At 36.2% G+C, this 14,029-nt stretch overlaps 1 protein-coding gene across 1 annotated transcript in view; it reads right to left on the bottom strand.

The window, feature by feature from the left end:
• Positions 1-4,525: 4,525 nt before the first annotated feature.
• Positions 4,526-14,029, bottom strand: part of lovit (loss of visual transmission) — a 206,105-nt gene continuing 196,601 nt past the window's right edge. Inside the window, exons 6-7 of the mRNA XM_073992423.1 lie at positions 4,930-5,104; positions 4,526-4,870 (exon numbers count right to left, since the gene is read on the bottom strand). Of these exons, the coding sequence (XP_073848524.1) occupies positions 4,640-4,870; positions 4,930-5,104 (406 nt within the window). The 3' untranslated portion in view covers positions 4,526-4,639. The remainder of the gene's footprint in view (positions 4,871-4,929; positions 5,105-14,029) is intronic.

A 14,029-nucleotide genomic window follows, 5' to 3' on the forward strand; every position in this document is an offset into this window, starting at 1 on the left:
TGTAGCGACAATACTCTGCAGGAGTATTTACGACCCCCAACGGACACCAACAAACCAAATTATAGCCATTGCAGTTTAATAATTTGGCTAAAATATTGAAAATACCCAACAGCGGGTGCTTTATCAAAAACTGGACACAGAATGGGAATGCTTATACCCCAAGAAAGACTAAACCCAATTTAATGGCGAATACCGAAAATCGAGTGGTACAGTTCCATGGGGTTTATATCAAAGCGTGGACCGGTATAACCCATTTTCAATACCAAACATCCTAGGAGAAATTCATTACAAAGTTCAATGTTAAATATTGCGGGCTGTATCTTGATTTCATCTGAAGAACATCGGTACATTAACTCATTTTTATTCTGATAAAAAAAAAAAAATTCGAAGCGTTACAAACGGAAACAAAAAGTTAGTGATACCCTTCATCTTATGGTGGAGCGTATAATTAAAAGAATTTTCTATTTTAAATCTGGAGATACAATTACATGAGAGTTTTGCTAAAAATTTTATTTTATTAAGTTTTAAGAAGAATGCATAGTTACGTCAATTCGGTTAGACAATCGCAACATTTCATGCGTAATTCGATTATTCTATTTGTAATTTAAATTATTCCATTTGTAATTCGAATTATTCCATTTATAAAATTATTCCATTTATAAAAAGGAAAGGAACAAAAAGGAACAACTGGAATAATTCGGATTACAAATAAAATAGTTCGAATTATAAGTAAAATAAGTCGAATTAGAAATGGAATAATTCGAATTACAAAAAAATAATTCAAATTACAAACAGATAAATTTGAATTACAAATGGAATAATTCAAATTACAATTGAAATGTTTCGAATTACAAATGCAATTCTCGAATTACAAATAAAATGTTACGAAATAAAAGTGGAATTATCGAATTACAACTAAAACGATTCGAATTGAATCTGAAAAGGTGTAGATATATAAATATGTAGATGGGTTATAAATGTTTACACGGAAAACTAAAAACGGGCCAGCAACGCGGACCGGGTCAGCTAGTATCACATATAAAATTTGAAGGCTATTCGATTAAAATTTACCGAGTTATAGCAAAATCGGGGAAAGATATATATGGCGGCTATATCCAAATCTGAACCGATTTTTGTGAAAATTGGTAGAGCTACTCAGGGGCCTAAGAAAATATTACATAGTAAATTTGAAGGCTATTGACCGAGTTATACCAAAATCGGGGAAAGATATATATAGGGGCTATATCCAAATCTGAACCGATATGGACCAAAGTTGAAAATTTTCATTCCTCTGCCCTTATAAATACTTGTGCAAAAATTCATCAGCCTATGTCAACTCCTTCTATTTTTGTCCACTTTTGTATGGAAGCGGCAACACAGTGCGGCGTGTCTTAAGAAACCACTTGTATACAAGTTTCACATGGCTGGAATACTCAGGAAATGTCGCCAACATTACTGAGGGTATTTTGCCACCGTTAAAAGTTTGATGGAATCGAATCCATAACTGTGGGTTCCACTAGGATCTTGGCGGTTTCGTGCAATTCACGCCATGTTGGTATGGTAGAAAGAGAGCGTACATCCGTTACTGCGGACGATTCGTACACGCCTCATAAGTATAGTTGTCGGGTATGTCGGAAACAATTGAATAAAATGCTCACAAACAATGTACCGCCCATTATATATCATTACTTGCTATTGTACATATTTATCGATTTGTGTTACAACGTCAATAATGTTGCAAGGTCGGCACCAATGTTTAAGTAATAATTAATATTTGGTATAAATTTGCATTGTTTGGGAACGCTCGCTTTTCGCATTGCTTTCATTGTGTCTAACGACCTACTCCCTTTTTATTACAACAGTTTTGTAAGGAGTGTTGTCTTTGTGCCTACCCCACCTTTCGGCATTATTATTGGCATTTCGTTTTCGATCGCCACTCGTAACACAGCTAATCTGTTCTTCCCATTTTCCCTTCAATTATAATTATTTACTTTACTCAATAAAGCTTCTGTTTTTTATCGAATCAGAAAATAAAACGTTTGCGTTTTTATTTCTATTTAAAACGTTTGCGTTTTTATTTCTATTTATTTTTCGAAACGCAATTTCAAAACAAAATCTTGCAGGTGAAAACGCAAAGCTTCGAGTTAAACCTAAATAGTGAGTTATTGAAATGAGTGTCGTATGAATGGAATAATTGTTCATCAATAATTGTTCAGCATTTACATTTATTTTTAATATGTTGTTATTTATATTTATATACTAGTGGACCCGGCGAACTTCGTCTCGCACTATGTTAGACATTCATTGACCATGACGATGTGTGTTCAATTTATTGGTTTGAACTATTTGTAGCAAACTATTGAATTATAAAGTCATTCCTCTCCGGGATGAAATCATTAGGAAAATTTGCAAGGCTATCAGTTCGTTTTGTATACATTAATCTTTGTAATAAAGAGTAATATGAAGTTCAACCATTGGGGTAATACTCCAGACTTAAGAAACCACGTGATTTAGAATCCTTGTACCACTAAATTCAGATTTAATTAGGGCAATATTAAATCGGGCAATTGTCAGTTGCATAATGTATATCATGGCTAATATGTATTTTGGGTAAATAATACATTTTGCAATGTAAATTAAAGATATTTGGTTCCACAGTCGAACAAAGGTAATATCATCACGTCCTTATTTGTTTCACAATTGATGATTTTGAAAAATCCCTATTTTTATTTACATAACGTGATATTTCATTCATGCAATTGTAGATATAAATATTGGAACTTCGGAAATGGAGTCATTCTTTATAGAGATGTGATAACTTTTGGGGAATAAAATGTATGTTATGTATAAAATTATGTCGAAATAATACCATCCCTGACGATTTCAATTTTTTAATTTCAGCTGAATATTCAATTTCTGTTCTTGTAATGTGCCATTGAAAATTGTTATAATAGATTTGATGAATCAATGAGAATGTTCGCGCCCACTTGTCATTTCATTGGGTCATCGTATAACATTTGGACCAGTATGCCAGAAGCATGACCTTGTCCACGGAAAACATAATATCGCTGTAAACAGGATCACAACGAATAGCATCGGAATACATTTCCAACGGATCTTCGAACAGACCCTAAACTACACTTAAACAAAAATGTTGAACTTTTGCAGGGGAGGTACCTTAAGGAGAAGACCAACATGGACCATTTTAGAAGTTAAACTAAATTTGGACAAACTATTAGAAGATCCTAAGTTTGGACCAAATTGGTTACTGTTCAAGAATGTGTATCGTGCATACCATTTTAGTATTTTGTTTTTTAAATTTTGGGGGGAAGTACTAGTAGTTGTGGACCGGACTACATACCAACTTTAAACAGAAGGATCCAATCGTTATTCGTTTGGAACACTTTATGACACTGTTGAATGTGATCTTTCAAATTAAACTTGTAAACCTGTCATAATTGTTTTTACCACTGAGGCTGCACAATTCAGAATATTGCGCATTTCTCGTTGTAAGCAAAGCTTTTCCATCAATTGTCATTCTTTCATTTTGTAGTTGAGATGCTCGAAGTCTGGTCTTCCACTTCCACGTGGCTACTTGCTTGTTATTACCTGACCGGCTATATTTAGTTTGTAGGTGCATTTCGACGTCGATTTACATTACGGGTTTGGTGCGAATGATTAGAACTTCAACCAAAATTATACTTCTACAACTTCCTTACTACAATTGTGCCAATAATATTTAGTGCTTTTATTATTTTTTGTGCATTCCTCGCTACAAAAACTTTTAACTTCAAAAGAAGACTATCTAGGCGCTTACACCAAACAATTTGCCTTCAAATACGACTCTGATTTTCTAACACATACATACATTTGTCGGCTGTCTCCCTGCTGTTCATCATTTTTTTACAGACAGTCGGGTTAACACATTATTGAGATTTTCGTAAAAATAAGTGAGATAATAATTAAATGGTGTTGAAAACAAAAGACCATGAACAATGTATGTGAACGAAAAACATAAAGAAATCGACGATTTTCATTCATAATTTTACAACCGTTTTCGCAGTTGTCGGGACGCCTACGTCACACAGGCAAGTTTTGGGTTTTTGACAATCAATACATGAACTCAACTGTCCTGTCATTTGTAAACGCAGGGTAGGGCACGAATTTGCTTTCTAGGTAACCTTGCTAAATGAACCTTGGTTTGAATGCAATATAAAAAAAACAATGAACATAAAATCCATTATAAATAAAAAATTGGTATACAACTTATAAAAATTGACACAACAGAGGCGCGCCAAGGACTTACACAATTGGTGCATATAAAATTTTCCACAAAAAGGCATACTCCAAACCCAAAAGCTCTATAGAAATATGTGGAAAAATTGACTTTCTTCAAAAAATATTTTTGAATTTTTTCGCAGATTTTTTAGGTTTTATGCTTTTCTGACATGAGACTATTCCCAATTGGTGCGAATTTTCAAAATCAGTTCAGTGGTTCCTGAGTTATAAGTAGTAACTAACACCATTTCCATTTATATATATAGATTTAATAAGTAGTTACACACACATATATATATATATATATCTTACACACAAACAACAACCACGAAGTCAAGTGTACATGTACATAAAAAAGTTATTATAGATCTAAATACATTATTTGGGTAGCTGATAACGCTCCGCAAAAGCTAAGAAAGCTTGCTGTACTGACCACAGCTGTCGTTGTTCCAGACACTGATACAATCGTTCCCATGCATAACGACAATATAAATTGAGCTAAGAACACCATACTGCTAACAATGGCAACATCAGTTCCAAGGCCTCGCACGCCAGATCCCAGCTTTGCCGATCCGTCTGCATCAAGTTCGAACTTTAAATAAATCAATTGTTTCATATAGAACAATGCAAAGGTATCCTCATTTTACTTACCGTACCCATGGAGTGGTAGTGCGCTATAAGGAGGTAAGGCATTGTAAAGAGAGTGGAGTACATAACACCAGCCGCCCAACTAAATATTATTACGCTCGCTTTAGCTCGTGTCATCGCCATAAACATCATTCCACAGCAGTAAAATAATAATCCACCGACGTACACTTTTTTTGCTCTATAATTAAAAAAAAAAAAAAAAATAATAATAATAATAATAATTGGTTAAATTAAAATGGCGTAACGATCCGATTTATATCCAAATTTTTCCCATTATACATTTTTATTGAGATTTTAATTATTTTCTATAAATGTGAGTCCTAAACATGGCACAATTACTACAATGTAGGGCATAGTAACCTGCTTATACCATTATTTTTCTTTTGGTCCCCTTATTCTTTTAAATCAGTATACGCAAGTGTATTGTTTTAACAAATATGACAAAATGTTTTAAACATATTAAAATTCAGTTTTAATGGGAATTATTATTCCAACGTTTATTGGAATGAATTTAATCAGCATTGTGACTTGGCTTTCCATTCACTTTTCGCGTTTTCACTCAATGATCAAATAAATCAATTAAACAGTACAACCTGCAGCATATTTATTTATGTAATATAGTAATTCTTACAGAATAAGTACATAAACCCGGGCCATATTTTTCCTAATTTTGTAGATCCCGCCCTACCTTCCGCATTATTGTACCATGGGTCCTTGGCATCTGTGGCCGAAAGTTTAAATATCAACCAAAGGGCGGACATTTTTTGAACTGAATTGTGTTTGAAGTTGTTTATAAGTAAATGTTTTATTGGCCTTGTACATTTTTTAAGGTAAAGAAGTGAAACGTCTTCTATTTTAAGTTTTTCCCAGAAAAGTTAATATTATTGAAACCAGGGTGTCGGGGTCTGCGAGTCTTAATTTTGCTAGAGTTGGAGTCGGAAAAAATATCTCGACTCCGGGCAAAAATTTCAGCTGTATCAATGCTTTAATAGAAATTTCAGTATCAATAAGATGTGCGATCGATGATAACAAACGAGAAATTAATTAAAATTAATATTAAAATTATCTTCGCCCTAATATGCAAGACTTTGAAAAACATATGAAAAAGTGTTCAGAGCCAAACTCATAACGACAAACGCTTTTTAGCGCAGCCTGCGGAAGCCATACAGTTTGAATGAGAAAATAGCTCATCACTGTAGAAAAAAACAGCACGTGAAAAATGAAAAGTACGATGACAGAGAAGCCACTCCACAGTCAATATGTCTGATGAGCTGCTACCAACAGCGAAACCAGGTCACATAGTGGTGGTTGTGCGTGTTCGAATATTCCTTTTTCACTTGCAAAAAATCTTCGATTATTAAGCTCAGCTCCAACGGAAATAATAGGCAAATCTTTCAAATAGATAACAAACGTTGTTTGTAGTTCTCCCCGACCATTCCACAGCATTTGGCACCGTCGATAACAGCAACCTTTTCTTCAAACTCCGAAGATTTTTTAATTTTTCTAACACTTCGACACATCTCATACATTCCTACCTCACCGGTCGATCTCAATCCGTGTACTAGTGAAAGAAAACCTCTAAATCCTTGAGGGTTGATCTATGTCAATGACCTTTCTCTCCAATTAGAACATAACAAAGCACATATCGCTCATTTACTCAAATAGCGGCATAATTCAAAAAATGCGTTTTCTGAGATAGAAATTTTTTGTTTTTCTACGACTTTTTGTGTCAAATTTTCATGTGGCTATGTCTATCAACAGCATGGTTTTTTGAGTTTATGAAGCACTAAAATACTTCAAATATTTCTTGATCTTGCATAGAAATTTAGCTTCGATATCTGACTAATATTTTTCAAAGGTGATTCAAATAGTTATTTTATTTTTTGTGTAATAATTTTAATCGGCAACTTAAAACGCGTTTTTCACGAAACTGTTTTTTAAGATGTGCCACTCTTTAAGCAAAGGAGCGATATGTTGCTGATGATATACAGGTCTACATTAGTTGCCTTTGAATGATGTTGTACGCGAAACATAAATGATGACCTCGTAAATATTTGCAAGTGAGCCAAAGCAAATGGTCTTTTATATCATAAAATTGAAATTGTATCCAGTGCTTAGAATTTGGGGGTCATTATACCCTCCACCATAATATGGAGGGTACACTTAAATATGTCATTCCGTTTGTAACACATCGAAATATTCGTCGGAGACCCTATAAAGTATATATTCTTGATCAGCATAAAATTCAAGTCGATATAATCATGTCCGTCTGTCCGTACGTCTGTTGAAATCAAGATACAGCTCACAATTTTAAAGATAGAGTTTTACAATTTGGTGTACATGTTTCTATTACTCCTAGGACGTTTGGTATTGAAAATGGGTTATATCGGTCCACGTTTTGATATAGCCCCCATTAAACGGTACCTCCCGATTTTCAGTATTTTGACCGTTTTAGCCCCTTTATTACACCGAAATAGCTGAAATTTGGTACGAAGTCTTCGGGGGGTATAAAACATTCCACTAGTAATTAGTAGTAGAACGGTACCTTCCGATATTCGGTAATTTGAAGGTTGTGGCCTCAATATCCCACCGAAATGACTGAAATTTGGTACATAGTTTTCGTTGGGTCTATACACCTTTCCACCTGAAATTTGACGGTATAGGTCCAGGCCTTCATATAGCTACCATAGAACGGTACCTCCCAGTTTTCCGAAATGGCTGAAATTTGGAATTTTGGCTTCGCTTTATTTCTTTCCAAAAGAAACAAAACATTATTACAGGTACAAAACATACCTTGAAAAAAATCAGATGGTGTAGCCCCCATATAAGGGTGGCCCGTTTGAGATTTTTTTTAAGATTAAGTTACACTTTTCTGGGGGTCGCGTAGTGCAATGGATAGTTTGCCAGACTACTAACCGAAGTGTCCCAGGTTCAAATCCCGACGGAGGAGGATAATTCTTTCAAAGCTTTTTTGGAATATTTATAAGAAGAGGCTTACATCCCCCTCCAGATGAAATCCATCCGAAGCCCCCTGACATTCTAAAAATCAACCTCGGCATCAACATCAACAAAAGAGGAAATCCCAAAAATATGAGTGGCAGGAAATAGTGCCCCAGAGGAAAAAAATGGCAAGGCGGCTTTGTTCCGGGAAAACGATAGATGGCAACCCCATCCCTAGGACAAGTTACAGTACACCAATCATCTACTTAGCTGGAATTTCCAATGATTAACGAAGCTCAAATAAGCAAAATAAACAACAACATGATCTTATGGCAATGACCTTTGTTATACGAAATAGGACGTGCTTTGCGCAGTGGAATGTACGAACTCTTCGTGAAGCATCGAGGCTTGCACAGCTGGAACAGCATATGGTATCGTATAAGATCGAAGTCTTGGGTATAAGCGAAATGGGATGGAAGTGACGTATAACAGAAAACGGTAACCATGTACTATACAGTGGAAAAGAAAATGGTGGTGAAAGCGGAGTTGCAATCATAATGTCGTAGTAAGCGAAAAGGTCGCTTCAGACATTGAAACCAATATCTGACCGTGTGATAATAGATCGAGTCAAGAGCAATGTAAGACACGTCACCATAGTACAGTGCTATGCGCCCACAGAAGATGCTGAAGACACAGTGAAAAATGAATTCTACGCACAGCTAACATCTACGCTTAATGAAACTCGGAGAGGAGACATCATAATTCTCATGGGTGACTTTAACGCAAAAATAGGGAGCGACAACACCAACGCCCGATCAACAGTGGGAAAACATGGATGTGGAGTTAAAAACAATAACGTCTCATATAACTGTGTCAAAAATTCCAGCTAATCATTGGTGGCTCCATCTTCCCGAACAAGGAGATTCATGGACATCGCCGAGCGGCAATACTCGCAACCAGATAGATCACATATGTGTGAGTAGAAGATGGAGGAGCTCTCTGTAAGACGTCAGAAACAAAAGAGGCGCCGACATTGACAGTGACCACGAGCTCATCATAGGCGAAATCAAAATCAAATTGAAATGCCAAGGAAAAAACACCAGACACAGAAGGCGGAAACAACTTCGCCTACAACAACTCCAAAACAACACAAACAGAAACACCCTAGCCACGGCAATACGCGAAAAGTTACCAACAAATCAACACCACACATGGGAAGAAATTACATCAACATACCACTAATTTGCGGATGATACACTGTGCGTAGTCCAAAAACACAAAAACAATTTGGATATCAGACGACACTTCGAACCCAATTTCTCAAAGAGGTGAACTTAAGATGCAGTTAAACAACAACACTATCATAAGAGAGCAGTATCAACAACTAGAAAAACTAGTGAAGAGAGCTGCAAGAAGAGAAAAAGAAAGTTCTTAGATGATCTGACAAAAACAGCAGAGGAAGCAGCAAGCCAAAAAAACATGAGAAAGCTACACCGGACAATAGATAGTCTCACAGTTCGAAGGTATTCTGGTATACCAAGTAGTAAAAGATCGTAATGGTAGGCCACTAACAAACAATGATGAACAAAATCAAAGATGGAGAAAACATTTCGAAGAAATTAGTAACGTCAGAAACATCACTGAAAATAAAGAAATGTACAATAGCAGTCCAACAGAAAATACGTTGAATATACCCTGTAACCCTCCCAGCTTGAACGAAATAAAAGATAAAACACCTAAAAAGTAACAAATCAGCAAGATATGATGGTTTACCGGCAGAAGCTCTACTGGTCGACGCCAGAACTGCGGCGGAGTTACTTCGACCTCACATCACATCAGCTTGGGAAGAAGAAAGACTGCCTCCAACATTTAAGAAAGGGATCGTTGTAAAGTTACCCAAGAATGGCGAATTAAAAGACTGTAATAATTGGAGAGGAATAACCCTGCTCAACACAATATACAAGATACTAGCAGTAATTATACAATAAAAAATTCAAAGGTAAGTTGAAAACATTCTAAGAGATGAACAAGCTGGCTTCATACCAAATGGATGCTGTGTAGACCTCAATGAAGAGGCATAATATGGAGTTTCTTACGACAACTCGAAGTCTTAGACTATGCTAATAATATCTGTCTCCTCTCACACAAGATATCCAACATGAAGTCAAAATTAGAAGACCTGGAGAGACTTGCTCGCAATGTTGAACTTGAGATTAACATCAAGAAAACAAAGGACATGAGAATAGACAACACCAGTACAGAAAACATCATGTTGCAAGGCCAAGCAATTGAATATCTCGATAGCTTCTGTTATGTAGGAAGCACTGTAACAACGAATGGTGGTGAAGAAAAAGACGTTATCAATAGGCAAAATTAAGCGAGAGCAGCATATGGACGAGAAGCACATATATATGCAGGAAAACCAAGCTTAGAATATTCGAAGCATGTATAAAATTGATTCTGCTACACGGCAGTGAATCCTGGCTTGTGTCTAACACCATCACACATAAGCCACAGGTATTCATAAACAAACGCCCCAGGATCATATACAGAATATTCTGGCCCAACCCCATAAGTAACACAGAACTGTCGAACTAAACAAACCAGAAACCCATACAAAAGCAGATTAGACGTAGGATGTAGGCCACACTTAAGAAACAATTTTCATAGCATAACCAGGATGGCGCTTAAATGGAATCCCCAAGGATCACGAAATCGAGGTCGACCAAGAAACACATGCGACGAACAGTAACCCAAGAACTTAGACAAAATAGCCTTACATGGGAAGATGCAAAACCAGAAGCAAGTAACATGTAAGATGGCCATGCTTTGTGGAAGCTCTAATCTCCCAAGAGGAGTACGTTTCCAACGCCACTCACACCCACCCCTTCCGACCGAGAGGGCGACCGTCCCCATATATAGAAGGGATCACACATTGCATAGTTTGAACGGTGAAAATCTAAACATAAAAATTGGTAGTATCTACTGGATCTAAATGGTATATTTATTATAAAAGATGATATTAAACAAGTTAAAAAGCTTTCAGTTCGGCCCGGCCGAACTTTTTATTCCCTCCACCATAAAATACTCTGAGCTAATATGGAGTTATTAGTTTTCTTTCTGTTGCGAAAGTACCTATGCGCACAATTTTAGCTGGAGAAGTCACTTGACCCTAAGTGCCAAATTATAGCCAATACGGCCGGAATATGTAGCTAAAAGCTTCAAAATACCGGAATCGGATGGTACCGCTATATGGGGGCTACAAAAAAACGTGGACCTATGTCCATAATTTATGGTGGCGAAGTTTCTTGGTCATTGGAAACCATAAATGTCATATTATAGCTAATTCGGTCTGAAAATGTAGCTAAACACGTCAAAATAGGTGAAATCGTGCGGTAGTGCTATATGGGGGCTGTACCAAACCGTGGACCTATGACCATAACTTATGGTGCAGAAATTTCTTGATGACTAAAAACCAAATGCCAAAGTATAGCTAATTCGACCAGATCATGTACCTAAAAACGTCAAAATACCGGAAATCGGGCGGTACCGCTATATGGGGGCTATAAGAAAACGTGGACCTATGTCCATAATTTTTGGTGGAGAAGTTTCTTGCTCACTGGGAAATGTCAAATTATAGCTAATTTAGTATGAAAATGTGGCTAAAAACGTCAAAATATCGGGCGGTACCGTTATATGGGGGCTATACCAAACCGTGGACCGATATAGCCCATCTTCGAACTTGATCTAAGTTCAGACCAAAAACACATGTGTACGAAATTTCAGCACTGTAGCTCAACTCATTCGGAAGGGATAAATCGACTTAGAATTTTACGCTGATCAAGAATATATATACTTTATACGGTCGCAAATGATTACTTCGATGAGTTACAAACGGAATGACAAACTTAATATCTATATATATATAAAATTCTTCGAGTCTGCCATGATGTTCGAAATTAAACTCCTCCGAAACGGCTGGACCGAATTCGATGAAATTTTGTATGTGGAGTTTTTAGGTCTGAGAATAGGTTTTTAGCTACTTTTCATACTGGTCAGTGGAGTGACCAGGGTACCTCCCCCACAAATTTTTTAAGAAAACGTGAAAATAAGGACATTTTTGAACGTATTGTTTAAAAATTACTTGCAATACTATGGTAAATACTGCCTCGATCCTGAATGGTCATCTCGAAAGTGGAATATCGCGGTCAGCACAATTTTTCAAAAATGTATAGATAATATCCTTAATTTTAGTAAGCGTGACAACACAAACGCTATAAACACTGGCTTCAATAAGTGGGAAAGCGCAATCAACCCACATTTTGGAATACAGTACAACCTCGATAATGTAAAATGCTGCGTGATCGAAATTCCAACAAAAATGATTGAGAAATCAGGCAAAATGTAATTTCAAAGATGGTTAAATATCTGGAACGTTTAAAAATGTGAAATGGTCACAAAAACGACGGGTATATTATGCTATGATCTATATAAATGTATATAAATTCTTTAAGACTGACATGATGTTCTGAATTAGACTTCCGTGTGTGCAGGTTCATAAGTTGGTAGAATACAGAAAATGGAGGGGATGGGGGACCTCTCCCATAACAGGTTTTAACAAATCGAGATTATTAGACGTATTAGTAAAAACAATAGTAATTGTGTCCTCTGTCAATAATGGGTTTTTTGAATCAGAATATCGCGATTGCGTCCAATTTTTGAAAACTTTATTCTTTCTGATCAGATTCACTAATTTAATAAGGGGGCAGCAAACACGCCGTGAACATTAACTTTAGGGCTTGAAATACAGCAGAGTCTAGATAATTTCAACTAGCATTTTGAAGTCATTTTTTATGAATCACCGATGTTTCATGTTTAAAAGTGTAAAATAATAACGTGCTCAATGAAACAGCACTTTGCTAACAACAAGTAAAAACGACGTTACCCACCAGCATAAATTATATTGAAATCAGGTTTCAGACATTTCGGTTGAAAAAAAAATCCCCAAAAATCGGTTGGTATCGTTTTATGGGGCTATATGGAAACGTGAATTTTACCGACAATTCTCCGCTAAAATATTTGATACCTCTGAAGAAGACTACATACCAAATAATATTGAATAATGCCGCTAAAACCTTGGAAATACCGAGAACCGGAAGGTGTCGTTCAATGGAGGCCACATAACAACTTCTACCGGTAATGTTTTATAAGACTAAACACCAAATTGTAGCCTTTTCGGTGGAATAATGACTCTAAGAACTCCATCGGGAGGTACAGTCCTATGGTAGATGTATTAGAACGTGGACCTATGCCAATAATTCTCTGCAGAAATGTTTTATATCCCCAAGGGAGACTAAGTACCAATTATAGCCATTTCGTATGAATAATGTGGCTATACACATATAAATACCGAAATTAGAAATCTAGCGATGACTATTTACAAAACCTGGACCTGTACCTAATATTCTATATTTTATAGCCACACTGACACTAAAACCTTCAAAATATCGAGGCTCGGGAGGTACCGTTTTAGAGTAGCTCTATCAGAACGTGGACCTATGTCGATAATTTATTACAGAAATATTTTATGCCTCCAAGGGAGACTAAATACCAAATTATGGTCATTTCGGTAAGATAATGCTGTTAAAACCTTGAAAATACTGCTACTCGGGCGGTCAGTGGTATGGCGGCTATATCAAAATGTGGACTGATATAATAACTTTTCAATACCAAACATGCTACGAGTAATAAATAGAAACTTCTGTACCAATTTGAAGAGTTCCATGTTAAATATCGCGAGCTGTATCTTGATTTCAACAGAAAGACAGACGGATATCGTTATATCGACTTATTTTTTATGTTGACCACAAATTTATACATACTTTATAGGTTCTCCGACGAATATTCCGATGTGTTGCAAACAGAATCACAAAGTTAATTATACCCTTAAACATCGTATGGTGGAAGCTATAATTTAAGTAACTTCCTATTCTACATCTGGAGATACCATTGTATGAGGGTTATACCAAAACATCGACATATCGTCAATTCGGTTTGAAAATCTAGAGGTATCAATATTAGATAGATAAATTGTTGATAGATTACTAATGCTTACTTGGAAATCCAAAACGACGGGCCAGCAACGCGGATCCGGGTCAGCTAG

This window comes from Musca autumnalis, unplaced genomic scaffold, assembly GCF_047663935.1.
Source record: "Musca autumnalis isolate F117 unplaced genomic scaffold, ASM4766393v1 scaffold_1, whole genome shotgun sequence".
Taxonomy (NCBI): Eukaryota; Metazoa; Arthropoda; class Insecta; order Diptera; family Muscidae; genus Musca; species Musca autumnalis.